The 27,807-nt window shown below is 56.2% G+C and overlaps 2 gene segments (V, D, J or C); both read left to right on the top strand.

Moving 5' to 3' along the window:
• Nucleotides 1–12,018, top strand: part of LOC102948579 — a 31,989-nt gene extending 19,971 nt beyond the window's left edge. Inside the window, 6 exon segments of the C gene segment in view lie at nucleotides 7,256–7,573; nucleotides 7,661–7,999; nucleotides 8,284–8,598; nucleotides 8,691–9,023; nucleotides 11,544–11,659; nucleotides 11,765–12,018. Coding sequence covers nucleotides 7,256–7,573; nucleotides 7,661–7,999; nucleotides 8,284–8,598; nucleotides 8,691–9,023; nucleotides 11,544–11,659; nucleotides 11,765–11,773 — 1,430 coding nt within the window.
• On the top strand, nucleotides 683–26,040 carry LOC102948863. The segment is given in 7 exon segments: nucleotides 683–2,366; nucleotides 14,352–14,634; nucleotides 14,986–15,075; nucleotides 16,151–16,219; nucleotides 16,468–16,778; nucleotides 16,938–17,252; nucleotides 25,685–26,040. Coding segments are annotated over 6 exon segments (1,037 nt in total).
• The last annotated feature ends 1,767 nt before the right edge of the window (nucleotides 26,041–27,807 follow it).

Genomic DNA, 27,807 nt, shown 5'->3' with positions numbered 1-27,807 from the left:
ACCAACATTGTCACAATGTGACAACTGGTTCAACTACTGGGGCCCCGGGACCCCGGTCACCGTGTCTTCAGGTGGGTCCTCACCCTTCCCACTCTGGCTGCACTTGGGGAGATCTGGGGTTTGGGGCATTTTGGAAGCCAGGAAATGGAGGCAGAGACAGGGTCCCCCAGACACGGGGCTGGAGATCACCTTTCCACAGTTGGGGACAAGGCGGCTCCTTTGAGTGGCCTGGCCACGTAACTGAAGCCTCCTGGGGGGCCCCCGTGACTGTGGTATAATCAACATAATTGGGGTCTGTGTCCCCGATGCACCTGCCGTCTGGGGCAGTGGCCCTTGGGGCTGATTGGACTTCTGAGTTCCTGTTTGGGGCTGCGGTTTGTAGTCGGGCGGCCCAGGCAGGCGGTGATCTGGCTTCTGAGGGGCCAGGCCAGGACATGGGGTCTCAGGGGCAGTGGGGTGTGGGGACCAGGGCCAGTGAGGGGGTCCAGGACCCTCCAGATAACAGTGACTTGGAGGGTCGGCCTCCGTGCGGCCTGGAAGTGCAGGCCTCCAGAGGGGGCGATGCCAGGTGAGGCCCCCAGGGTTTTGTTGGGTGCAAATGGAGAATTCACCACTGTGATTACTACGGTATCGATCTCTGGGGCCATGGAACCGGAGTCACAGTGTCTTCAGGTAGGAGCGGCCCTGCTGGGGCCTTTATTTTCTACTCCTGTCTGTGGGGTTTTCTGGGCATCGATGGCTGGTCCTCAGGACTGTCCCCCAGGGGCAGGCTGGCCGGGAGGGGACGAGAGCTGGGCGCCTTAGGGATTTCAGAGCCTCCTGATTTTCTGATGCTTTTCTAAAACTGGAATAGTGCCAGCATGTCCGGGGCAGTAACTGAGCCCCTGAAGAGGGGCTGGAGGCTGGACAGGCCATGTGTGGGTGAGTTGCCAGGACCCCCATGGCCACAGGACAGTGTGGCTGCGGCAGGAGAGGTCTCGCTATCTGGATCCTGGTGTCGGCTCACGAGTGTGTGTGGGCAGCTGTGTTTGGAGCGCCACAAGAATGCCGCACAGAGAGCGTGCCGTGAAAGACTTTTTTCGGAATGAGGAGTGGTGTTCTGTGCAGACTGTGTTTACAATTCTTGGCCAACTGTAAGGACTAGGCGCCTAGGAAGGGCAGGCCTGGGGCCACCGAGCTCGGCTCAGCGAGGGCAGCTTCTGGGAGAAGACAGCCTGCTCCCCGTTAGAGGCGCGATAACTATCAAAGGACAGGGTATGTCTGAAGTGGCTCCTGAGAAAAATAATTAAGACCACTGAGACTTTAAAATGTGAGAGATTTTCGAGCATGCCAAACTTTTTAATCCTATCAGTCAATTAGCAAGCATGAATCATGTCTTTCTGGAGTAGATACAGGACATAGCAACACGGTGTGGTGGCCCCCCTACCCAGAGCTGAGTTCTGACAGTAATGAATTAGTTTACTTTTTATTTAATTCAGCTATTCTGGAAGTGGTGTTGTGGAGTTGGCCAGGGGGCGGCGTGTGGGGCCGGACACCTGCACCAGGTGGCCGGAAACAGGTCACAGGGACGGTCTATTTCGGGAAACAAGTAAACAGACTTGGCAAATTTATAGCTTATGGTTATGAAGAAATGGTTTTCGGGAGGTTTTGCCCAGCCCTGCGAGTCTGAAAAACAACACCTGCATAATTTGCATTTCTAAAATAAGACCAAGATGCTGGCAGAAGCTGGAACAGTTCCTTTTTTAACGATTTGAATTTAATTCTTCAGTCTTCGCTTGCCAACATCTCATTTATACTCATTTTGAAACTAAGACATGTAAGAAATGAGAAGTCTGGGGGACAGTTTATCAATGCATTCATGTTAACTTTTTAAATTAGTTATTTCCTCAAACGGTCATTAATCTCAAACATTTTCTAACACCCTGAAGTATTGTTTTCATAATTACTGTGTTCTAAATATTTTAAGTTGGTTGATTTTCTCTTCGTGATTAAGAAGCATTTAGATATCCTGATAAAGTGGCCTTCATTCATGTCAGCACTTTCAAGACTGCTTTTCAAGCACTCTTGTTGGGACATGTTTTAGGCTAAGCGTGTGTGCTGATTGTCCTGAATGATTTCAGTGAAGAGTGTTGGTTGTTGGAGTAAGAGGAAGCCCAGTCAGGTCTCAAATCAGAAAGGAATTCGGGCTGGCTCCTGAGCTGAAGGAGCCCCAGTGGAGGGTCCACCTGGCCCCCCCCCCCGCCCCCGGGGCTGCCGTGGCTTCTGCCAACTGGCTATTCATCAAAGAACCCATTTTAATGGATTTGGAGGAATTCTTCAATACCAAAGACCCCACGGGACTGTCTGGTGACCAGGGAGCCAAAATGGTAAGAGAGAGGCAGTCCCGGCTGCCAAATTTGCTGCTCCGGAAAATTTGTGTGTGGCGTTTTGGTTTCTGCTTGAGGAGGAGTCATTTTTTAAGATCGCTCAGGGAAACAATGAGATTTATTTGTATGAATCCTGAGTGGCCATTGTCTTGGCTTCTTAACTATGGATTCTATGGCTCAGATGCTCTAACATAAACAAAGTGCCTTTCATGTCATCTTTGAGTCATAAACGCAGCTTTGGATTTGAGGTCATTATTGTGCATTTGAAAGTAGCCTTCGCCTTGTGAAAAGCTTCAGGACAAAGAGCAGAATTATATGTGCAAATTCAGATGAGATGCATTTTTGGTCATGTTTAATGATGATTTTATTTTAGAGGAAATTTAGTTAAAGTTGGGGGCCTACTTTAGACTCAGAAGGGAGGAGACCAGCTAAGGGCATGTACCCAGGACAGTGAAGGCCCCATGGGGAGAGTCCCCAGCACAGTTTTCTGAAGCAAAGTCTCTGCCTATTCTAAGGCAAAGACGGGTTTTCACTCTGATGATGGCAAACACTCCTCAGTCCTTATAAAATGTCTTGGCGAATTTAAACTTGCCGGGAAGTATTTTACCCAGGAAACTGAGGTGGTAGTGACTGATAATGCTTGGGGGCCAAGAGCTGGCTGAGACTGGACAGGGCCATGGAAAAATAGGGGATTCCACTGGAGAAATCCCCAAGGACATACAAGGGTGGGAAAGGTAGGGATGGGCACCAGAAAGCACTGACCCTGAGCCAGGCTCAGCTGTACAGGATTCCTGGATAAGATGGCTTTGGCGAAAGCATGCCGGTCTGGTGGCCTGAAATTTTCTGGCTAGTCCCAGGACTGGGCTTTTGGGACTACACTGTACAGGACTACACTGGGCTGCCCAAAGCAGTCCTCAGCTAAGCTGGACTAAACCAGATTGAGCTGGCATTTCTGAGATGAGTTTGGGCTGAGCTGAATCGGGCTGAGCTAGGCTGAACTTAGCTGCACTGAGCTGGGCTGAACTGGGCTGAACTGGGCTGGGCTGAACTGGCCTGAGCTGGGCTGAGCTGGGCTGGGCTGGGCTGGGCTGGGCTGGGCTGAGTTTAACTGGGCTGAACTGGGCTGGGCTGAGCTGAGCCGGGCTGAGCTGGGCTGAGCTGGGCTAAACTGGGCTGAACTGATCTGAGCTGGGCTGAGCTGGGCTGAGCTGGGCTGAGCTGGGCTGAGCTGGGCTGAGCTGAACTGGGCTGAGCTGGGCTAGATTGAGCTAAACCAGGCTGGGCTGGGCTGGGCTGGGCTGGGCTGAGGTGAGCTGAGCTGAGCTGGGCTAGGTTGAGCTAAACCAGGCTGGGCTGGGCTGAGCTGAGCTTAGCACTGGGCTGAGCTGGGCTGAACTGGGCTGGGCTGAGCTGGGGCTGAGCTGGGCTGAGCTAAACTGGGCTGAGCTAGGCTGAGCTGGGCTAAACTGTGCTGAACTGAGCTGAGCTGAGCTGGGCTGAGCTGGGCTGAGCTGAGCTGGGCTGAGCTGGGCTAGGTTGAGCTAAACCGGGCTGAGCTGGGCTGGGCTGGGCTGGGCTGAGCGGAGCTGAGCTGAGCTGGGCTAGGTTGAGCTAAACCGGGCTGAGCTGAGCCGGGCTGGGCTGAGCTGAGCTGAGCTGGGCTAGGTTGAACTAAACCGGGCTGGGCTGGGCTGAGCTGAGCTGAGCTGAGCTGGGCTGGGCTAGGTTGAGCTAAACCGGGCTGAGCTGAGCTGAGCTGGGCTGAGCTGGGCTAGGTTGAACTAAACCGGGCTGGGCTGGGCTGGGCTGAGCTGAGCTGAGCTGGGCTAGGCTGAGCTAAACCTGGCTGAGCTGAGCCGGGCTGGGCTGAGCTGAGCTGAGCTGAGCTGGGCTGGGCTGGGCTAGGTTGAGCTAAACCGGGCTGGGCTGGGCTGGGCTGGGCTGAGCTGAGCCGGGCTGGGCTGGGCTGGGCTGAGCTGAGCTGAGCTGGGCTGGGCTAGGTTGAGCTAAACCGGGCTGGGCTGGGCTGAGCTGAGCTTAGCACTGGGCTGAGCTGGGCTGAACTGGGCTGGGCTGAGCTGGGGCTGAGCTGGGCTAAACTGTACTGAACTGAGCTGAGCTGAGCTGAGCTGGGCTGAGCTGGGCTGAGCTGAGCTGGGCTGAGCTGGGCTAGGTTGAGCTAAACCGGGCTGAGCTGGGCTGGGCTGGGCTGGGCTGAGCGGAGCTGAGCTGAGCTGGGCTAGGTTGAGCTAAACCGGGCTGAGCTGAGCCAGGCTGGGCTGAGCTGAGCTGAGCTGGGCTAGGTTGAACTAAACCGGGCTGGGCTGGGCTGAGCTGAGCTGAGCTGAGCTGGGCTGGGTTAGGTTTAGCTAAACCGGGCTGAGCTGAGCTGAGCTGGGCTGAGCTGGGCTAGGTTGAACTAAACCGGGCTGGGCTGGGCTGGGCTGAGCTGAGCTGAGCTGGGCTAGGTTGAGCTAAACCGGGCTGAGCTGAGCTGAGCTGGGCTGAGCTGGGCTAGGTTGAACTAAACCGGGCTGGGCTGGGCTGGGCTGAGCTGAGCTGAGCTGGGCTAGGCTGAGCTAAACCTGGCTGAGCTGAGCCGAGCTGGGCTGAGCTGAGCTGAGCTGAGCTGGGCTGGGCTGGGCTAGGTTGAGCTAAACCGGGCTGAGCTGAGCTGAGCTGGGCTGAGCTGAGCCGGGCTGGGCTGGGCTGGGCTGAGCTGAGCTGAGCTGGGCTGGGCTAGGTTGAGCTAAACCGGGCTGGGCTGGGCTGAGCTGAGCTTAGCACTGGGCTGAGCTGGGCTGAACTGGTCTGGGCTGAGCTGGGGCTGAGCTGGGCTGAGCTAAACTGGGCTGAGCTAGGCTGAGCTGGGCTAAACTGTGCTGAACTGAGCTGAGCTGAGCTGAGCTAGGCTGAGCTGGGCTGAGCTGAGCTGGGCTGAGCTGGGCTAGGTTGAGCTAAACCGGGCTGGACTGGGCTGGGCTGGGCTGAGCCGGGCTGGGCTGGGCTGGGCTAGGTTGAGCTAAACTGGGCTGAGCTGAGCCGGGCTGGGCTGAGCTGACCTGAGCTGGGCTGGGCTGGGCTAGGTTGAGCTAAACTGGGCTGAGCTGAGCCGAGCCGGGCTGGGCTGAGCTGACCTGAGCTGGGCTGGGCTGGGCTAGGTTGAGCTAAACCGGGCTGGGCTGGGCTGGGCTGAGCTGAGCCGGGCTGGGCTGGGCTGAGCTGAGCTGAGCTGAGCTGGGCTGGGCTAGGTTGAGCTAAACCGGGCTGGGCTGGGCTGAGCTGAGCTTAGCACTGGGCTGAGCTGGGCTGAACTGGGCTGGGCTGAGCTGGGCTGAGCTAAACTGGGCTGAGCTAGGCTGAGCTGGGCTAAACTGTGCTGAACTGAGCTGAGCTGGGCTGAGCTGGGCTGAGCTGAGCTGGGCTGAGCTGGGCTGGGCTAGGTTGAGCTAAACCGGGCTGGGCTGGGCTGAGCTTAGCTGGGTCGCACTGGGCTGAGCTGGGCTGAGCTGGGGCTGAGCTGGGGCTGAGCTGGGCTAAACTGAGCTGGGATGAGTTTAGCTGGGCTGAGCTGGGTTGAGCTGAGCTGAACTGGGCTGGGGTGGGCTGAACTGGGCTGAACTGGGCTGAGCTGAGCTGAGCTGGGCTGGGCTGTTCTGGGCTGAGCTGGACTGAACTGGGCTGAACTGGGCTAAGCTAAACCGGGCTGGGCTGGGTTGGGCTGAGCTGGACTGTTCTGGTCTGGGCTGAACTGGGCTGCGCTGGGCTGAGCTGAGCTGAGCTGGGCTGAGCTGAACTGGGCTGGACTGGGATGAGCAGGGCTAGGCTGGGATGGGCTAGGATAGGTTGAGCTAAACCGGGCAGGGCTGGGCCAGGCTGAGTTTAGCTAGGTTGCACTGGGCTGAACTGTTCTAGGCTGAACTGGGCTGAGCTGGGCTGAGCTGGGCTGAGCTGGGCTGAGCTGGGCTGGGCTGAGCTGAGATGAGTTGGGTTGAGCTGGGTTGAGCTAAGCTGGAGTAGGCCAGGCTGGGCCGGGCTGAGCTGGGCTGAGCTGGGCTGAATGAGGCTGAGCTGGGCTGAGCTGAGCTGGGCTGAGCTGGGTTGGGCTGATGTGTGCTAGGGTTAGTACACCAAACCAATTAATCAGGGTCACCGAGCTGGCCCAGCAGAAATGGACTCTCTGAGTGGCTTGGCTTAGAGGAGTCTGATGTCCAGGCTTGTGCTAGAATAACCCATGTTGGGCCATTTAGTTCTAATTGGGGAGACCTGGCCTTGCTAACCCTGACTAACACTGGACTGACTTCAATGACCTGGTTGTGCTAAGGACGGGCCGAGAGGAATCTGCATGATTCCCACTCCTCGTGTTCACAGTCTCTGCTGACCCTGGACACACAGGCCTGGGCTGGTGGTCTGTCTGGGAGCTTGGGGGGTCCTCTCTCCATGCTGTCAGCCTGCCACGTGGACAGTTCACGGGGCTCGTGGCTGAGTGTGCCTACGTGGCTCTAGGGTCTCAGAGGGAAGGCACCGCCAGTCAGAGCCGAGCTGTCCTGAGCTGAGAGCCAGGTACCAGAGTGCACTTGAGTGCAAGGGTGGCAGGTGCTGGGAGGAGGTCACATCTGCCCCTCCCAGCGTGAAGCACCCCCAACTTCCCACAAGCCCAGAGCTGGACTTCTGCAGCAGGGCAGGGGCCGCCTTGCCTCCCCTTCCCAGCAGGACCTGGGCCTCAACACAGCTGCCCACTGAGCCGTCGGTCCAGGCTGCGGAGGCCGCGAGGGCAGCCCTCATGGTAGCGAAATGAGGGAGCCATGTGGTTGGCGTTGGCCCGCCTGGCAGAGCGTGGGAAGGAGACGCCTTCTCACCCCTGTCTCTTGTCCCTCTCTGGTCCTCAGAGACCTCATCCCGTCCAAATCTCTTCCCCCTCATCACCTGTGAGAGCTCCCTGTCCGATGAGCCCCTGGTGGCCATGGGCTGCCTGGCCCGGGACTTCCTGCCCAGCTCCGTCACCTTCTCCTGGAACTACAAGAACAACAGTGTGGTCAACAACCAGGACATCCAGACCTTCCCTCCAGTCCTGAGGGAGGGCAAGTACGTGGCTACCTCTCAGGTGCTCCTGCCCTCCGTGGACGTCCTCCAGGGTTCAGATGACTTCCTCACATGCAATGTGAAACACCCCAAGGGCAACAGTGAGGTGAACGTGCCCATCCCAGGTGAGAGTCGGGCTCTCCTACCCATGGCCGGGGATGGGGGCAGGGAGGGGGGTCAGGTGGGCTGACGTCTTGTCCCCTTCACCGCAGTGCCTCTAGAGCTGTCCCCCAACGTGACTGTCTTCATCCCACCCCGTGACGCCTTCTCTGACAACAACCAGCGCACGTCCCAGCTCCTCTGTCAGGCAACAGGCTTCAGCCCCAAGAAGATCTCTGTGTCCTGGCTTCGTGATGGAAAGCCCATCAAGTCGGGCTTCAACCCAGGCAACGTGGAGGCTGAGAACCAAGGGCCCGGGCCCGTGACCTTCAAGGTGCTCAGCACGCTGACCATCACCGAGAATGCCTGGCTCAGCCAGAGCGTGTTCACTTGCAATGTGGAGCACAATGGGCTGACCTTCAAGAAGAACGTGTCCTCCGCATGCATCCTCAGTGAGTTGTCCTGGCCCCTGGTGCAGCCCCTTGGGGCAGGGACCCCTCCTCACACTCATAGGTGCCCACTCAGGGCAGCCGCTTCCTGAGCCTTGGCTTCCTGGAGCGGCCAAGGGCAGGGAGGGGGCCACTTGTCAGGTGGGGGGGCCCAGCATCCCCTCCAAGGGGTCCTTGGGGCTCAGGAAGGCTCGGCGTGGCCAGCTTCTGTTCTCTTGGGAAAACCTTCCCCCTTTGCCCGGTTGCCCATCCAGCCAGTCACTGACACAAACTCTCTCCTGATCCAGACACGCAGGCCACCATCAGAATCTTCGCCATTCCCCCCACCTTCGCCAGCATCTTCCAAACCAAGTCGGCCAAGCTGTCCTGCAGGGTCGTAGACCTGACCACCCGCGACAGCCTGAACGTCTCCTGGACCCGCCAGAATGGCGACTTTCTGCCAACCACCACCATCTTCCAGAGCAACCTCAACAACACCTTCAGTGCCACAGGGGAGGCCACCGTCTGTGCAGAGGACTGGGAGTCAGGGGAGGACTTCACCTGCACGGTGACCCACACAGATCTGCCCTCGCCACTGAAGAAGACCATCTCTAAACTCAAGGGTAGGGGTCCGCTTCTCTTCTGCCCCGGGACTCTCCCACAGCCTCTGCCCCCAGCCCCCCACCTGAGCTCACAGCTGCCTTTCCTCCCACAGACGTCAACAAGCAACCGCCCTCCGTCTACGTCCTGCCACCCAGCCGGGAGCAGCTGAGCCTGCGGGAGTCAGCCACAGTCACTTGCCTGGTGAAGGGCTTCTCACCCGCAGATGTGTTCGTGCAATGGCTGCAGAAAGGCCAACCCATGTCCTCTGAGAGTTACGTGACCAGTGACCCGAAGCCCGAGCCCCAAGACCCCCACCTCTACTTTGTCCACAGCACCCTGACTGTGAGTGAGGAGGAGTGGAGCTCGGGGGAGACCTACACCTGTGTTGTGGGCCACGAGGCCCTGCCCCACATGGTGACGGAGAGGAGCGTGGACAAGTCCACCGGTAAACCCACCCTGTACAACGTGTCCCTGGTCTTGTCTGACACGGCCGCCACCTGCTACTGACCTGTGGGCCGCCCCACTCCGGGTGGATCCCAGAGTCCTGGGGAACCCGTCGCTGTGTGTGCATGTGTGCAAACTAACCGTGTCAATGGGGTGAGATGTGGCGTTTTATCAAAATTAGAAATAAAAACATCCATTCAAAAGATGCTCGTCCTGAGTGAGCGATGCTCTCGCCTACCGGGGCCACAGCTGTGCTGTCCTCACCCCCAGACCAACCTCTACCACCACCCCTGCCCCCACCCAGCCTCTGAAAGTCTCTGTGCTCCTCTCACTGCTCTCATGGCCACCCAGGTGTGTGGCACACACGTACACACACACGGACACATGCACACATGCGCACACGTGCAGGCTTATATGTGCATGCACGTGGGTACCTGCATACATACAGACATAGACACATGGACACACCCGCATGCACACAGGCACACATGTGCATGCACATGGGTACTTACACACACACGGGCACAGACACATGGACTCACACACATACACACACCTGCACACATGCACACACACAGACACATGGACACACACACATGCACACACATGCAAGCTTATACGTGCATGCACACGGGTACTTACACGTGCACAGGCACAGACACATGGACACACAGACACATGGACACACACACATGCACACAGGCACACACGTGCATGCACATGGGTACTTACACACAGGCACGGACACATGGACACATACACATGCACACACATGCACACATAGGTACGGACACATGGACATACACACATGCACACACATGCACACACAGACACAGACACATGGACACACACACATGCACACATGCACACACACAGACACATGGACACACACACATGTACACAGGCACACACGTGCATGCACATGGGTACTTACACATGCACAGGCACAGAAACATGGACACACAGACACACACATGCACACCCATGCAGACATGTAAACACACACACAGGAAACACACATGTACATGGACACAGGCACTCATGCACTGTACGTGGGTGCAAATACACATGCATATACACCCATGGACATAGACATGGAGGAACTTGCATACACACACAGAGATGCACAGGGATATGGACATGCACACACATACATACGAGCACACACCCATACATGTGGACACACGCAGACACATGCACACATAGGTACACACACATACACACAGTCACAGATACGCTGACGTGCGCACACGAGGTCACTCGGTGCCTCAGGCAGGCATTTACGCCCTCTCTAGCCACGTCACTTTCCGCAGGCCTTCATGCCCACGCTCTGCTCATCCTTCTGTCTCAGCTCGGAGGTGTGTCCATGGGCTGGCCCAGCCTGGGCACTGACCATAGCCGCCGTTGGCAGGCCCAGGGCCAAAGGAAGCCCCTGCCATGCCCAGGCACCCACGGGTGAATGGACAAGGCAGGCAGTGCCTGACCACCGGCCCCAGAGGTGGGGAGGCCCCTCCCTAGAGGGAGGCTGTAGAGAGCGTGATCTGAGTGGGGAGCCCCTGCAAACACCCAGCCCTGGAAAGGGTGGGGAGTGAGGCCCCAGAAGCAGGAGTAAGGGAGAACAGAGCCCAGTGGGCAGAAAAGGGGAGGGGCGTGAGTAGGATCTCCTCTCCTGAATGGGCAAAGGCAACACAGCCCCCTTCGGGCCCCGTCCCAGGCCCTCTCTGCGCACCAAGCCCTTGGGCACCTGAGTTCACCTGTGCAGGGGCTGCAGACCCCACTGAGTGTCCTCAGCCTGACCACCCCAGTGTTAGCCTCCCTGGAGTCTCAGGGCTCTGTCTGACCCTTTGGCCCCAGAGTTCTGGGAGGGCAGACAAGCCAGCCAGGGCCCCACAAATGCTATTCACTCCCAGAAAGAGAGACAGCGAGTGGGAATCTCACTAGGAAGTGAAGAGGTCCCCTTGGGCCCAGACATCTGCCAGCTCCTCACTGCCAGCCCTCTCTGGCCTCGGCGGCCAGGGCCACACCTGTCCCAAACCACAGGTGGCAGTGGGCCCTGCTCTCTGCCTCTCAGCCGCAGGTGGCTCCGGCTGTGTCACCACACCCCACAGGAGAGTTCAGGACACTGTGAGCCACTCTTCTGGGGTCACTGCCTCCGGCCCCAGCCCAGGCCGCACCCCCACGTCTATGTTTCTCTGTCGCACTCTCTGCCATCCCAGGGCTCCTAGACAAGGTGCTCAGGGCTACCCTGCTCTGCTTTGGCCACATTCTGCCTCCACCTGGCCCCCTGCTTTGGGCTGTCAAGGCCCAGCTAACGCTTGGCTGAGACCCTTCCCGACTGAGCCCAGGGGCCCTCAGCCCCACAAGGTGGGTGCAAGGGAGACTGCAAGGCCAGGAGGCCATGGACACCCTCTCCTGCCCCACCTGTCCCTCCCGGGTGCAGCACAGCCGAGGGCCGAGGGTGGTTCTAGGGCTGGACTGTGCTGGTGCCGGGCCTGACCCCTCTGTGCTGTGTCCCCTGCAGAGGGGGAGGTGAGCGCCGAGGAGGAGGGCTTCGAGAATCTGAACACCATGGCCTCCACCTTCATCGTTCTCTTCCTCCTCAGCGTCTTCTACAGCACCACAGTCACCCTGTTCAAGGTAGTGGCAGCCTGGAGGGGTGGGGGGGCACAGATGGCCTCAGGCTGAGCCTGACCCACTGTCCTCGGGAAGCAGGGAAACAGCTCATGTGTCTGTCGTCTGCAGGTGAAATGACCCCCCCGCTAAGAACTTCAGAGACCCAGAAGATGGGACCCAGGGGGGCACCGCCTTGGGGCCCGGGGTTCCCAACCTGCAGAGCCTGTCGACTTGCACTTAAATCCTTCCCACGTCACCCCTCCCGCTTGCCGCCCAAAGACGCAGGCTTCTCAAGACCAGGCCAAATGCCGTGGACGCAGCACCGCTCTGCAGTGTGCACTCATGTCGCCTTGAAATAAACGTGTATATTTTATCCTGTGAAACTGCTTCCTCGTGAAGGTTCTTTATCCCAAACTGCACCCATGTGTGCTGTGTGTGCATCCAGGGGTGGCCATCCTTCGTTGCGAAGCGTGTGTGGGAAAGCGGGGGGGGGGGGGGGGGGGGCGGGTCTGTCTGCACACTGCCTGCCAGGGGACATGGCGGGAAAGATCTCCGTGAGGGAGACCCAGAGTCTCAGGCTCATCCAGTATGCTGAAGGACGGCAGCCGAGCTCGAGAGGGTCCCAATCATGTCGGGAGCCGGCAACCAAGCTTGGGCCTCAGGGATTTGCGTGCAACCAGCAGGGCTGTCCACCTACAAGTCCCTGTCCCGAGGGTTTGTCCCACCTGCTGAGGCATCTGGGGCGTGTGGATGGGAGGAGAAGTTTCTGGTGAGACGGTTAGGAGAGCATCTGGCAGAGGGGAGGCACAGGAACAGTCTCCGTCCCCCCAGGCCACCGCAGACGAGGGGCAGGCCGTGGCAGAGGCGGGGGTGGGACCCATGTCAGAGGCTCGCCTGGACACCGCACAGACAGCCAGGGCGGCCACAGGCCATGGGGCGGTGGCAGCGAGGGCCCAGGTGGAGGCCAGACCTTTCCTGGGTAACCACATGGCTCCTACTGACATGCTTGCTTGGACCACACAGGTGATGCCTTAGCGAAAGGAGGCCCGGCCAGACCCTGGGCCCTGTGTCCAGACAGGGAGAGACCCTCCCAAAGCTTCTAGTTCTGGCTCCTCGCTGCCAGCTCCCTGCCTTCCTCTCCCTCTCCCTTCTCCCACATCCACCAGGAGCAGACAGCAGAGGCCCAGCCCGTCCTCCGGCACTTTGCTCAGAAACCTCCCGAGCCACGTGTCCACACGGCGCACAGCTGAGACATGAGGCCCTCCGCCCTCCCTTCCTCTCCAAGCCCTCATCAGAATTGCCTGTAACATGCACATTCATGCGAACAGCCTTCAAGGCAGTCCGGCTTTTTCTGACGTGCACCTCAGAACCGCAGCCTCGGGTTCTGACACTACACGGGTACTTCCACATGTCAGCTCTGTCACACCCCACTTCTGGCACCGGAGTGTGGATGCCCCTCTTCTCCTGCGGCAGCTGACACAGCGGGAGCCGGACACCGACCATGTCACTTCTGGGGGCGCATTCCCTCCATGCCCCCCAACCCTGGCGTCTGCCCGTTGTGTCCGATCCTGGGTCTTCCTTCCAATCCCACCGTCGTCCTCCCGCACAGCGCCGTGTCTGATCCCTGCTCCTCCCCCAAGTCCCTCCGTCGTCCTCCCACACAACGCCCTGTCTTATCCCTGATCCTCCCCCCAGTCCCTCCATCGTCCTCCCGCGCAGCGCCCTGTCTGATCCGTAGTCCTCCCCCCAGTCCCACCGTCATCCTCATGCAGACCACTTCCTGTTAATGTCTATATCCCCTTTTGTAAGGACAGTCATGCTGCATTTGGAGCCCACCCTCTGGCAGTATGACCTCATGACTTTACCTACTGTGACTGTGTCCCCCCAACAAGATCACGTTCTGAGGCAGTGGGGTTTAGGATGCAATGCAGCCCACAGACCCAAGTTCAGGGCCCAAGGGGAAGACAGGGAGGCTGCGCAGCGGGGGCCTCTGGCATGTGGATGGGAGAAGGCAGGGGCACGGTGGCCAGGTGCTTGGGAGAGCAGAGAGGTGGGTCCCGCCCCCAGGGGACCAGTGAGGAGGGGGGTTGGCGCCCCCACCCACCCAGACAACCTCAGTCCAGGCTGAAGAATGGGCATGACTGACCCTGTCTATGCAATGGCAGCATGGTGCCCTGGGGGGACGTGGGATGAGGCAGGAGCCAGGAGGAAAGGGCCCACAGACTAAGATACAGCAGAGCCATCAGGGGCCTCATGCTTGCTCAGCCGCCCTTGGCCAGCCAGGTCCCTGGGGAGAGGACAAGGGGACTGGAGACAGCCCACCTGGAGTCCCTCATCCTGGGACCTGCCGCCCATAGGGCCCAGTGTGCAACACAGCCTGTCCACCCCACCCCAGGGCACAGGGTCGGGGGGTGGGGAGGAGGGCTGACCCTACTCACTCCTCAGAGAACCACACAGAAGTCTGGCCACGTGGCCCCTCTGCAGGCAAACGGCACCTGTGCCGCGGTGGCCAGGGGCCAGCAGCTGGAGCCCTGGGTGTGGGGACACATAGCCCCAGGCCCATCACGGAGGGACCGCTCTGCACTGGGGTCTGGGCAACCCCAACCTCGGGCTCCGCAGTGGGAGCCCCTGCCACTCGGCCAGCTCTGCCCTGCCACACACCCCCACCCCGCACCCTTGGGAGCCCCAACCCCAGAACCCCGTGTCTGTCTTCCAGCCTCCGGAGAAGCGCTGCACGTGTTCCCCTTGGTCTCGGAGTGTCAAGCCCTGAAAGAAGGCGACTCCGTAGTCCTGGCCTGCTTGGCAAGAGGATACTCCCGAGAGTCAGTACAGGTGACCTCGGTTTCGGGGGAAGCAGGACCAGGACACAAAGACCAATCTCTTCATGCCGAAGGCACAAGACAACATTGAGCTGTCCTTCCTGACTGCCCAGTGGAAGCCAGACCCCCACCAGTGCAGCACCGCCAGCGGCAAGCTGCAGAAGGCCTTCCGGTGGCCAGGTGGGTGGCCCCAAGACCACAAGGAGGGCCCTCCCGGGTCTCCCACACCTTCCACCAGGGCCTGACCCCAAGGACCGACACAGGCACCCAGGCCTCAGCACGGCGCCCATGAGGGTCACCTCTCATCACCCCAACCCTCAAACCCTTTCCCCGCAGACCCTGTCCTCAGGGTGCAAAAGAAAGGCAGAGGCTGAGTGTGAGGCTTCCCACGGCCCAGTCCCCACCTCTGCACAGCACAACCAGCTCGTCCCTCCCTCCCGCCATTTCCAGGTCCTCCCGTCCACCACGCAGCCCTCCCACCTCAGTGTACACACGGTCCGACCCTCACCTGCCACTTTCCTCTGATTTCAGCATCTTGGGAAACTAAGTCCCCCCTGTCGACTCTTGGGCCAACCCCATCAGAGGACTCCACCACAGTGCCCAGCACTGCCAGGGTCTCAGGTGAGGAGCCCCCACCCCAGCACACCCTTTCCTGCCTTCCCATCTCTTAGGATGCCCCCTTCAGGCAGCCCTCCATGACTTCTCCCGCAAGGCTTCAAGTCCCATCTGAGTCAGGAAAGACAGGCCCTGAACTGACGTCTACCAAGCACCTACTGTGCGCCAGCCTCTGTGCTTGGCACCAGCAGACACGCCTCTGGCCCTTTATGAACAGGAGACCCACCCAAGACACCCTGCGAAAGCATAGCCGACAAAGGCAGGCCCAAGGGCCAGGACTGGGACGCAGCTGACCCAGCAGCCCACAGGACTGGGCCCTGAGCTTGTCATGGGGCCTCACGTGAGGATGTGTCACCAAAGCGGCCAGGAGTGACCCTTACAGAACTGTAGCATGCCCCCTGAAGGCTCGGGGGCCGTGGCATGGGACCCAAGGCCTCCCCACAGCAGGAGCCACCCTCCCCTCCCGCCCGCATGGGCTCCCCGTCGCCCTGCTGGCGTCTCGGGAGGAGGGTCTGACAGTCACCCCTGTGCCACGTTAGCAGAAGCATTTGGACAGAGAGCCTCCCCCCACGGGTGGCCCCCACCCAGGCCAGAGCCGCGACACCCCCATCTCCAAACACGGCCAGGGCCCTGGCTCCACGTGGGGGGACTGATCAAGAGACAGGGGAGTCCCCCGGGCAAGAATGCAGAGTGGTCCTGTGCAGCGGGACTCGCTCACTGGTCCCCATCCCCCGGGGCCTGTGAGCCTCAGCACGCCCGCAGCCTGTTTCCTCCTACAAGCTGGGAGCAGTCTTTGCAGTTTGAGAGGAATGGCGGAGGGGGGGAGGGGGGGAGAGGAGGAGAGACAGAAAAGCCTAAAGGTTTGCTGTCTGACCCTTTACAGAGCAAACTTCTGGGACCGGTAACTCACCGGCCATTTTCGCCACAAGTGTGGAAGTGACTGTGGCGTGGTGACTAGGGGACAGTGGCGGGTCCGGGCAGGTCTCAGAACCCCAGAGAGCAGGAAGGCTGAGGGGCCCAGGGAGGCCACAGCCCGACCACGTGTGCAGCACACAGTCTCTCCCCCGACCTCCCTCCACAGTGCCTTCCACCAGCCACACCCAGGCACAAACCAGAGAGCCGGAAAGGACAGCGGACGCCAGTCTCAGAGGTCAGTGCCCTGGGGCACAGAGCGGGGAAGAAGGGGAAGAACAGATTTGGGAGCCCCGGGGACAGCCCAGCTTGGGAGCAAGCCCCCGGGCCGGTGGCGGGAGGCCAGGAGGCGACAAAAGCCGGGTCTGCACCAGGGAGAGCTAGGCAGAATCAGAGAGGGCATGTCGCACTGCCCACAGCACCACCCCCAGGCCGGGTCTGCGCGCCCCAGTGCCCCCAGTGACCGAGGCCACTGTCCTCTGGCAGAGTGTCGGAACCACACCAGCCCTCCCGGCCTCTACCTGCCACAGCCTCCCCTGCAGGGCCCATGGCTCAAGGGACAGGCCACCTTCACCTGCCTGGCAGTGGGGGCTGGCCTTCAGGAGTCCCGCTTGTCCTGGGAGGTGGCCGGGGTGCCAGCAGTGGGCCGCTGGAGGAGAATGCCAATGGTTCCCAGAGCCTGACAAGCCGCCTGGACTTGCCCGTGGCCTCCTGGGCCTCGGGGGCCAACATCACCTGCACGCTGAGCGGCCCGGGCGTAGCTTCCCAAGTGGTGTCCGCAGCTCCCAAGGAACACGGTGAGGCCCCCTCCACAGCCCCCAGGGAACACGGTGAGGCTGGGGGCCCTGCGCGCGCACCCCCCGCCTGGCACAGCCGCTCCTCTGTCCAGGACCCGGGCCGCCCAGCTTCCCCCAAGGCCCCGGGTGGCCCGCGCATGACCAGGCTTCTCCTCGCAGCTGCCTCTGCGCCCAGCAGCCTCACGGTCCACGTCCTGACTGTGTCCAGAGCAGCCTCCTGGCTCCTGTGCAAGGTGTCCGGCTTCTCGCCCCCAGACGTCCTCCTCACCTGGCTGAGGGACCAGGTCCAGGTAGACTCTGCTTCCTTTGCCACTGCACCCCCCACAGCCGAGCTGGGGAGCAGCACCCTCGAGACCTGGAGAGTCCTGCACATCCGCACGGCCCAGGCCCCTCGCCCGGACACCTACACGTGTGTGGTCCGGCACGAGGCCTCCCGAAGGTTGCTCAACGCCAACTGGAGCCCAGACACGGCCAGTGAGTCACACATGGGCACGGGGCCAGGGCTGGGGGGGGGGGGTGCAGTCCCAGAGGAGCTGAAGGGCTGGGTCCTGGGGCTGCAGCCAAGGGTCTGTGCCACCCAGCCAGGATGACCCTGCCCCAGCCTGGTGGGCACCTGGAGTGTGCACACATTTTCCCTGCACTCAGGGCTTTGGATGCCCTGACACCTGTCCCCCTGAAGCCTGTCCTCATGTCCACAGGCCATGTGCTGGACTAGGAGGGGTGGGAGGTAGGTGTCACCCCTGCCGGGCCCCCAAGGAACAGCCATTTCCCACCAAGACCTGCCCCATTGCTGAGCTCAGAGCAGGGGCCTCCCCTGGGGAGGCTGGTCATCCCAGACACAACCCTCCCAGGGACATCTGAGCCTCCCCAAGGCCCAGGACCCCCACTGGCTTGGGAGAACAGTCAGCACCTCAGAAGCCAGGTACACCCAGAAGTGGGAGCTGGGCTGGGGTGCCCAGAGAATCTGACCCGCACATGCCCACAGCAGGCCCTGACTGCAGGCCACCTGCAGGGCAGAGGGGACAGAGGCCCACTAGGGTGGGGGCTCACACTGGAGGTCCAGGGCTCACTCTCCCCTCAGAGGCTGGCTATCAGGCCCCCTCACCACCTCATCAGGGGGCAGCACCCAGGCAAGGCCCTGGAGGGACAGAGGTGGACACCTCAGGCCAAGCAGGTAGCAGGACACCATCCCCCCGCTGCTCGAGCATGGAGAGTTGGCCCTAGGAGTGGGGTAGAGGCAGATGCCATGTGGAGGCCATGCCAGCAATGTGGTGGGGGGGCCACACAGGAAGGCTGTGCCAGCCTCCACTGGCTCAGACACCCCCCCGTCAGACCCGGCCATGGGCAGCCCTGCACAGTGGAGGACATGTCCACACAACAGTACTGACCCCGCTGCCTCCTACAGCCAGGTCTGGAAGTGCTGGCATCTTGTTGGGCAGCAGCCTGAAGGGTCCCCTAGAAAGACGGCTCTCCTCAGCCCCCTAGTCCACCTGCCTGTGTCCCAGCAGGCCTCCCCGTGATGTCCCAGCACCAGCCCCTGTCCCCACCGAGGCTGGGACTCCTGGTCCTCAGCCCATCTCCACAGCATTGCCCCCTGCCCTCTGGGCACCCTCTTCCCTGGCTCAGGCCCCTCAGGCACATCTGTTCTCCAGTCATCAGAGCAGCCTCCTGGCCCTGCTTACCTTCCCTCCCCTGATCCCCTAAGCAGGTGTGTAAGGAGATCGACCCCCCACCTGAGGCTCCTTGAGGGCCAGGTCCACACTGACGTCCTCCAATGTCCACTCTCCTACACCCAGCAGATGGGAGCCCTCCCCAGGCACAAACCAGGCCTCTCCATCACAGGTGATGTCACAGGTGAGGCTGGACCAGCCCCCTGGACAGACTCGGCCAAGGCTGGAGACTGGTCTGCTGTCATGCACAGAGCCCCAGGTGTAGGCTGCAGGTGTGTGTGCACGTGCACCCCTGGTCACCTGAGCACACGCACATGCCCAGCATCATCATTGTTATAAAGCATCACACGGAAGGTGCCCCCACACCAGGCCCCTGTCCTCTTCCTCCTGACCTGGTTCTGCTCCTTGGCCTGTGTCATAGACTCCAAGTCTAAAGTTCTCTCTTGGCCAGCAAGAGAGCGGGACACAGGATTAAAGTGAGAGATGGCTAATGTCCGGGAAAAGACAAGACCCGAATAAGGGCCCTTGCCCCGTTTGTATCAGGATCAGAAGGCTTACAAACACGGCGATGGACGCGCACAAAGAGACAAGGAATCTGTGAACATTAACTTCTGGACGTGAGGGAAAGGGGGTCTTGAGGATCCTCGGGGTTAGGGGTTTGGGTTAATACAAAACAAAGTCCGGGCGCCGGGCAGTGGGGAGGAAGGTTGTTTACAGCGGACCTGAGGCAGCACCTCTGTTTATCTCAGCCTCGCGGATGAGGCAGGGAGGACACGTGACCTCAGGGTTGACGAGGCACCTTTGCTTTCGTTAACCATCTCCGCTCTGGGCTGCTACGCCTGCAGTGCAGGGGTCCACAGTCCAGTTCACCAATTTACCTAGCTTGGTCCTATTCTCCCGTGAAAGCTGCTATAGTACTAAATTGGGGGTGCTTCTGCCCTGAATGCCTAATCTTGTTTATTTCATATACCTTTGCATCGGGGGCCTCTATACCCCCCTATTCTTGGTTGCCTTGTGTTGTTTACCCAAACTCGGGGGTGAGCATCCTATAGCTTCGTACTTCTCTGTGCCTTGTTAACCCGTTGGTGTAAGCCCGGGGGATTCCTAAGCTTATCCCCCACAGTTCCCCCTTTTTACTTTTCTTGGTTCTTCTAGTCTTGTGTTTGAGAACTGTCATGATGAGCTCCTGGTCCTCCTTTTGCTTTTGGATGGCTTGGAGGGAGATTCTGCAAAGACATAAAAAGAGACACAGTAAAAGAATTCTGCCTCCCAGAGTGATCCAGAATTTGAGATGGGTGCTAGCCGTAAGTGAGAAAGGATTTAGGTAACGCCACATTCCCCAGGAATCAGCTCATTCATTTTTAAGCTGATCCTCTGTATATTGTAGCTGTTGGCTCAATGTCATATCTAAAACTTCTATATTGTCAGAGAGATGGGAAGAAAAGACACTTCAAAGGTGTGTCTGGACAGCATCCCAAGCTTGGGAGTGATTCTAAGGAATGGCAGTCATGCGTATATGCTGGTTGTTAGGGTCACAGAGCAGTTTAGAGCGGAGGAACAAGGCCTCCTATTTCTTTCCGATGAATTCCACTGCAGCCTCAAGAGCTTCAAGGCAGGCCAAGACTTGTTTATTAATCGAAGTTTGGCTTACAGATTCTTTGGTGTTATTAATTTGTTAAGGACATGGGCTGTCTGGATAGTATGATCAGGCTGACTCCAGCTACAGTGGCAGGGGCGATAACGCCTACTGCTGCTAGGATGTCCGTGATTAACAGGCTAACAAATCTTTTCCACCTTGCAGCAGAGTGTCAGTGTCGAAGAAGCTTGGAAAGCACGCCTAGTCCTGATGGATGCATGTAGGACACAGAGCTGTTAACAGGAACCAGGCTGAGACGCACTGTCTAAGCACTAATAAAGAGGAGATGTTTAATTGGATGATGTTATCATGACTTATGCAGGACATAAACCAGCCTTGGGGCATAGAGATATTATAATTATGTCCTAGTTGTCAGATCTGGATGGTGGAGGTAGCAAAGAGAACATAGGGAGAAGGGACACAAATAGTCCCTTGAACTGGTCCATGTGAACTGGTTATCGTACAGGGAGGCCCCAGTTGGGTTAGCATGTGGTTCTACATAAATTTCACCGTGGCTAATAGGAAGAGTGAAGAAGGGAAGACCTAGCTTCCAAAGATTAACAGCCAAGGTCGTTTTAATTTTCCTTTATATGCAGAAATTATAGGGCCAGACAAATCTCCATTTTTCCAAAAAATATCCCCCTACTAGGCTGGCCAAAGGATACGGTCTTATTAGACTATTTTGTTTCATGATATCCTCTAGGACCCCTGTCATAACAGTCCAATTACCCCAGTGAAGATTATGCTCAGTCTCTCCATAACAGGTTGTCCAGGGAATAATGTTCCAGGGGTGGTCTGAATATTTGAGACTAGAGCAAGCTATAACATTAGGAGCGTGAGATATGCTTGTTTTTTGAGGTATAGCAAAGTTTGTGGCTGAGAAAAAAGGGAAAATTGTCTGGCCTTGTAGAGGTTTTGGGCTGTACTTGCAAAAGCCAATTGATTCTTAGTTTAATACGAGCAGATAAGTTGTTGAGTTTGGTAACACACACAGGAGGTGCTGGAGGAAGCCACCACTGAGGTCTTGGCATTTAAAGCCAATGCTCTTGTTCCATATGGAAGGGAGGGTTAAGAGTGGCTCCTCCCATGAACTCAGTGTCATTATTGCTAATAAGAATAAGGCTGTGCCAGCCTCCAGTGGCTCGGACACCCCCCCGACAGCCCAGGCCCAGCCATGGGCAGCCCTGCACAGTGGAGGACGTGTCCAGACAACAGTACTGACCCCGCTGCCTCCTAGGAGTGTCAAGCTGTCAGAGGTGGGTTAAGGAGATGAGCCCAATATGAATATCGAGCTTGGCCTGGACAAATGAGGGCAAGGAGTATAATCAGGCTTACACATATTGAATGTTTGTTAATGACAGAAGTCACGGCCATCAGATGCGAATCAGGGGTATATGCAATATCACTGTGTTGTAAGAGGATGCCAGCCTGGTTAGACAGGCGTTTTAAGGCTTCCCCGTGTTATATCATGGACAAGGACTTGTGTTTGTAGAGTGGCTTTAGGATGAGGAGTCCATGAAGAGGCTTCTCCCATCTTGAAGAAGGGGGCCGCTCCCTCAGGGTCATTCTCCGGAAGTCTTGGTTCATTGGGCTATATCCTAGGGGTCTCCACCATGCCATTCCCTCATGGTTCCCTCTGAGGGAATCCACAGAGGTCAGGAATCTGAAAGAACACAAGCATATCCTAGACCCCAGGTGGGAAGCTGAGTGGGCCCAGTCTGTGTGGGCCCCCCTTCAGGGGTTTTTGCAGAGCACCATAGGGTGAGAGGGTTTATCTGATTTCAAAGAATGTCACTCAGCCGTGGTGAGTCCTTGAGGATTGAGATTTAAAAAGTGAAGAGTAATCATAGCCCGATCAAGAAGCTGAGGTTGTCATGCAGACAGCCAGGGGTATCTCCCCCTTTTTGTTTTTTAACATGTTTTGAGTATGATATATGCTCATTTTACAATTGCTTGGCCTTGTGGATTATAAGAAATGGGTAATTCCAACCAAGGCTTAAGTGAAACAACTTAAAAGGGCATGTAGTCCTGCTGCTTTACCCTTTTTGTTAAAATTATTTATATGTTTATGTATTTACTTACTTATTCATTACCATTAACAAAAATGTATTATGTTTTCTGTAGTTGTTGTGGGGTGCACTAAGTTTATTTTTGCTCAGCAGTAACTTACATATCGATCACTGGCCGTTGAGGCAGGGGGTTAAAGGGCCAAAGTCAAGGTCTATTCCCCTGCCTTTTTCGGCAATGCCCACATACATATGTTTCAGCCATGTGAATATCCATTTGTGGCATACGACGGGCTAAGTTTAGTAAAATGGCTCCCATGTATCTGAGTAAAAGCCCTTCAAATATCATCCCTCCGTCATCTGGCAGAGGCATCCAGTCCCCTGCTAAACAGGAACAACACAAACGTGCAGGATTTGGAGGCCAGCACCAAGGGTATTGCCATCATTTTCCCAGCCTTTGGCTCAAAGCAGGAGGAATTTTAATCTTAACCCTGTATAGTTTTAAAATCCATTTATTTTAACTTTGGTCCGTCCTGACCACACATAAAATTCCTTTTTAAAGATTTCCTTCACGAAACTTCCACAACTTTTCTTTGCATTTAGATTTTGTCCCAAGCCATTTCTCTCCAAATAACCAGTTTTGTATAGGACAAAATTACTTTCTTTTACCTTCAACAAAATATATTTACATTTATTTTATCTTTCTTTCATATCTCCTACTTTCCTACATACAGAGTTGCTTTGTTATTTTTATCAGTTTTAACTACATTTAGCAGAATTTTAACTCTTAGAAACCTTAGTCTCCAGTGAAAACTAGATAGCGGCCAATTGTAAATTGTCTGTTACTTAGAAAAATTTAGGTGGTAGACTTATGAATCCATTAAGCATAAAGCATGTTTTTTAACAGTTCCAAATATCCTTAGTCTTTATTTTGCAACAAGTCAAAAGCACAAACCTACATCTAGTAGTTAGTGCTTTAGCCTCTTATCTCATTAGATATCCAATGAATTTACCTCAATTTATTTTTTCAATATGAAATTTATTGTCAAATTGGTTTCCATACAATACCCAGTGTTCCTCCCAACAGGTGCCCTCCTCCATGCCCATCACCCGCCTTCCCCTCCTTCCCACCCCCCATCAACCCTCAGTTTGTTCTCAGTTTTTAAGAGTCTCTTATGCTTTGGCTCCCTCCCTCTCTAACCATTTTTTTTCCTTCCCCTCCCGCATGGTCTTCTGTTAAGTGTCTCAGGATCCACATAAGAGTAAAAACATATGGTAACTGCCTTTCTCTGTATGACTTATTTCACTTAGCATAACACTCTCTAGTTCCATCCACGTTGCTACAGAAGGCCATATTTCATTCTTTCTCATTGCCACGTAGTATCCCATTGTGTATATAAACCACAATTTCTTTCTCCGTTCATCAGTGGATGGACACTTAGGCTTTTTCCATAATTTGGCTATTGTTGAAAGTGCTGCTGTAAACATTGGGGTACAAGTGCCCCTCTGCATCAGCACTCCTGTATCCCTTGGGTAAATTCCTAGCAGTGCTATTGCTGGGTCATAGGGTAGGTCTATTTTTAATTTTTGAGGAACCTCCACACTGTTTTCCAGAGCGGCTACACCAGTTTGCATTCCCACCAACAGTGCAACAGGGTTCCCATTTCTCCACATCTTCTCCAGCATCTATAGTCTCCTGATTTGTTCATTTTAGCCATTCTGACTGGCGTGAGGTGATATCTGAGTGTGGTTTTGATTTGTATTTCCCTGATGAGGAGCGACATTGAGCATCTTCTCATGTGCCTGATGGCCATCTGGACGTCTTCTTTAGAGAAGTGTCTATTCATGTTTTTTGCCCATTTCTTCACTGGATTATTTGGTTTTTTGGGTGTGGAGTTTGGTGAGTTCTTTATAGATTTCCTTTGTCTGATATGTCATTTGCAAATATCTTTTCCCATTCCATCAGTTGCCTTTTAGTTTTGTTGACTGTTTCCTTTGCAGTGCAGAAGCTTTTGTCTTCATGTTTTTGCCTTTTGACGGCATGGGGAGGAGTGCTGTCTGAAGCATTGAAGATTCAGATAGCAGGCCTTACCCCAGGCGGTGCAGAAATGGGAGGAAGGGGGAGAGAAGACAGAAAAGGTGAGGAACCTCCAAGAGGCCTGAAGGCAGAGAGGGGCACAGAGGACAGAGAAAAGAGTTTATATGGTCCTAAAGTCTGTCAGCTCAGCTAGATGAACAGATATCGATTTTTGTTTTGTTTTGTATCATTTGTTTTGTTTTGTTTTGTTTTGTTTTGCACTAGTGGAATTAGGCAGTCCATGTTGGGCCAGAGAAGGCAGGGAAATTCCCCCAAACAAAAAGAGTTTCGGCAGCTGCTTGGGAATATTCCTTAAAGTCTCTATCCCGAGGTAGACTAGCCAGAGACAATTGGTTCTAATCATCATAGTTATTAACCCAGGAAATGAATGAGGGAGAGGCCCTCGCATACAGTAAGACTAACAGAGTGTATCGGGAGAAACGGTGAGACAGAGAGAGAGTCCCTATATCAGGGACGCCCTCTGTAAAACCCACTGCACTATTTCGGTGCATTGCTTTGCTGACAATGACTGGAAGCTGGGCTGGCTGCCTTGGTTGGGGATACTGCCCTGTGTTAGACAGTTGTTGAAGAGACACCAGAATAGCAGCGGCAAAGTTCTGCACAGCACGAGTCGTGCAAACATCATGAAACTCTTGGGCACAGACAGCATACTGGGCTGGGGTCCGGATGATGTTCTTAAGAGAGCCCCAGTCCCAGGCACACACGGGATGAGAGCCGCGAATAGTTTCTAAAATACCCATTGTAAAAGGGCTGTGATGGACATACAGCCGAACTGATTTTTGCAATTCTTTTACAATTAGAAAGAGCAGGCCTTCGTGACCAAATTGCCCATTTTGCCTGTCGATGGGAAATAGCTGGAGTTTACTGGCCTTATGGGCTTTTTTCAATGTACTTTTGCACTGGGTTGAGGACTTTATCAGAGCAGGTCGGTGAGGTTTTCAGAGGCTCGATATCGATATCGTACCACCCTTTTGGGGGAGGAGGAGTATCTCCTGGCTGTAAAGGAGCCACAGGGACAGGCTGGCTAGAGGGGGAGCGAGGTTTCTCCTCCTCTTTAGATAACTACATCTTCATATACACCGTCCGAGCTTGAGGGGAGAAGGGCAGTATGGACAATGGACCAGGTGAGGATTACTTTAGGGGGGTATTAGCCCCGCTAGAATTCCTGGCCTTGAACGTTTTCCCTATTCGTTCCCCCACATCAAGATCATAAGTTCCTTGTTCTGGGAACCAAGGGCAATTTTGTTGGACAGCTAATAATCTAAGGAGAGCCTTATAATTTAGAGTAGTCCCAGCTATCTCTCCTAGGGACTGAGAGATTCGAACATAGCGCTTTTGTTCAGGGGCTAGGGAGTCAGAGGGAGGGGGTTTCCCCATGGGAGATCTCCCAAAGAGCTCTGCGGAGGTGAGTCTAGTTTCGCTTTCTCCCTTACCTCATCAGGTGGAGACTGTAACCAGTGCGTGTGCGTTTTTGTTTTTTTTTTTTTTTCTTGGAGCTCCTTTAGCGTTCCGAGGCGTCCTGCAGTCCTTGTGTCGCACTGCCTGGCCACGGCAGCACCTTGCCACGTCGGCCCACAGTCCCCTTTCCTTCGGTCACGTTGGGGTCACCATCTGTCGTAGACTCCAAGTCTAAAGTTCTCTCTTGGCCAGCAAGAGAGCGGGACACAGGATTAAAGTGAGAGATGGCTAATGTCCGGGAAAAGACAAGACCCGAATAAGGGCCCTTGCCCCGTTTGTATCAGGATCAGAAGGCTTACAAACACGGCGATGGACGCGCACAAAGAGACAAGGAATCTGTGAACATTAACTTCTGGACGTGAGGGAAAGGGGGTCTTGAGGATCCTCGGGGTTAGGGGTTTGGGTTAATACAAAACAAAGTCCAGGCGCCGGGCAGTGGGGAGGAAGGTTGTTTACAGCGGACCTGAGGCAGCACCTCTGTTTATCTCAGCCTCGCGGATGAGGCAGGGAGGACACGTGACCTCAGGGTTGACGAGGCACCTTTGCTTTCGTTAACCATCTCCGCTCTGGGCTGCTACGCCTGCAGTGCAGGGGTCCACAGTCCAGTTCACCAATTTACCTAGCTTGGTCCTATTCTCCCGTGAAAGCTGCTATAGTACTAAATTGGGGGTGCTTCTGCCCTGAATGCCTAATCTTGTTTATTTCATATACCTTTGCATCGGGGGCCTCTATACCCCCCTATTCTTGGTTGCCTTGTGTTGTTTACCCAAACTCGGGGGTGAGCATCCTATAGCTTCGTACTTCTCTGTGCCTTGTTAACCCGTTGGTGTAAGCCCGGGGGATTCCTAAGCTTATCCCCCACAGGCCCACAGTCTCCACTTCGTGTGGGGACCCTATAGTGTCCGGACTTCTCTGCCAACTGCCTCCAGTCCATCCCCCACTAATCACAGTGGCCTCCTTGAGGGTGCCTTCCTGCCGGCCGTGCCCGCACAGCCCAGCCTTGCTGCCCAGCACCGGGATGCGTGCGCTTCCAGTGAGGAGGTCACAGATAACGAAGGCAGCGTGGCAAGCGGGAACAGCAGGACGACGCCACACGCACTTTATTAACCAGCTTTATTTAAAGTCACTGAAGAGCTGAGGACTCAGAGAAGCCCAGCTGACCTGGCTCCTGGGCAAGACAACATTGTTGGCCACGTTACCCCCACCCTGGACACCGACGGACACGGTTACGTTGCCCCCACCCTGGGCACAGGCGGACAGAGGTATTGGCATCCAGGGAGGAGAGAGGCCTGAGGGAATCAGTCAAGGCTTTAACATCCACATGGGCTGACATGAGGAATAAGAATAGGGATGAGCCCCAACTGTATCCCCTCCACCACTGACTGCCCCAGACAGGACGTGTGCTCAGAGCTGGGACAGATCTCCAGTCCGGCATGGTGCTTGGACTCTGAAGCCCAGTGGAGGGAGGGGCCTGACCCACCCCAAACATTGCAGTTGAAGCCAACTGTCCTGACATCCCACCGGCTCAAGTCCTGATTAGACAGACCAGATGTGCCCTCACCCCCGCCCCGAGGAAGGTGCTATCATATGCTCCACTTCTCCAGTGCTGGCTGTTTGTTTACAATGCCCAGCGTGCAATCAAAAATTAAAAGACATGCAAAGAAGCAGAAAAGCTTCAGCCACAATCAAGATAAGAAGCAGCAGAGTTAGACCCACAGGAGATCCAGATTCTGTCATTAACAGCAGTTCCGGTCACGTCCAACTACATCACAGCATCTCCTGGGCCAAGCCCGACACGAAGCCCACTGGCCTGGCCCGCCTCACTGGACTGAAGGGTGCAAATGAACAGGTCACCCACCCACCCTCCTGTCCTCTGAGCAGCCTTCGATGCCCTGGGGCTCAGTCTGGTGCTCTGGTGGGGGGTCAGAACACATGGCCTTCACCTGGACAGGGCACTGTCCGTGCAGGACTGTGTAACTTTTGACTGTCCAGCTGACCCCCCAACCGTTCACCACTACACTTCACGTGTCTGGAACAGGTTTTCCCAAATCATCCGGAGCAAGGACAGCTGCCTTTGTTAATATTTCCTGTTCTCATGGACCAACACCTTCGTAGAATGCAACAGGGTTTAATTACTAGAAAGATGAAACTAACAAAGATT

This window comes from Panthera tigris, chromosome B3 (genome assembly GCF_018350195.1).
Source record: "Panthera tigris isolate Pti1 chromosome B3, P.tigris_Pti1_mat1.1, whole genome shotgun sequence".
In the NCBI taxonomy this organism is placed as follows: Eukaryota; Metazoa; Chordata; class Mammalia; order Carnivora; family Felidae; genus Panthera; species Panthera tigris.
The sequence above is the reverse complement of the archived record's forward strand: the minus strand, read 5'-3'. Positions and strand labels throughout refer to the sequence as shown.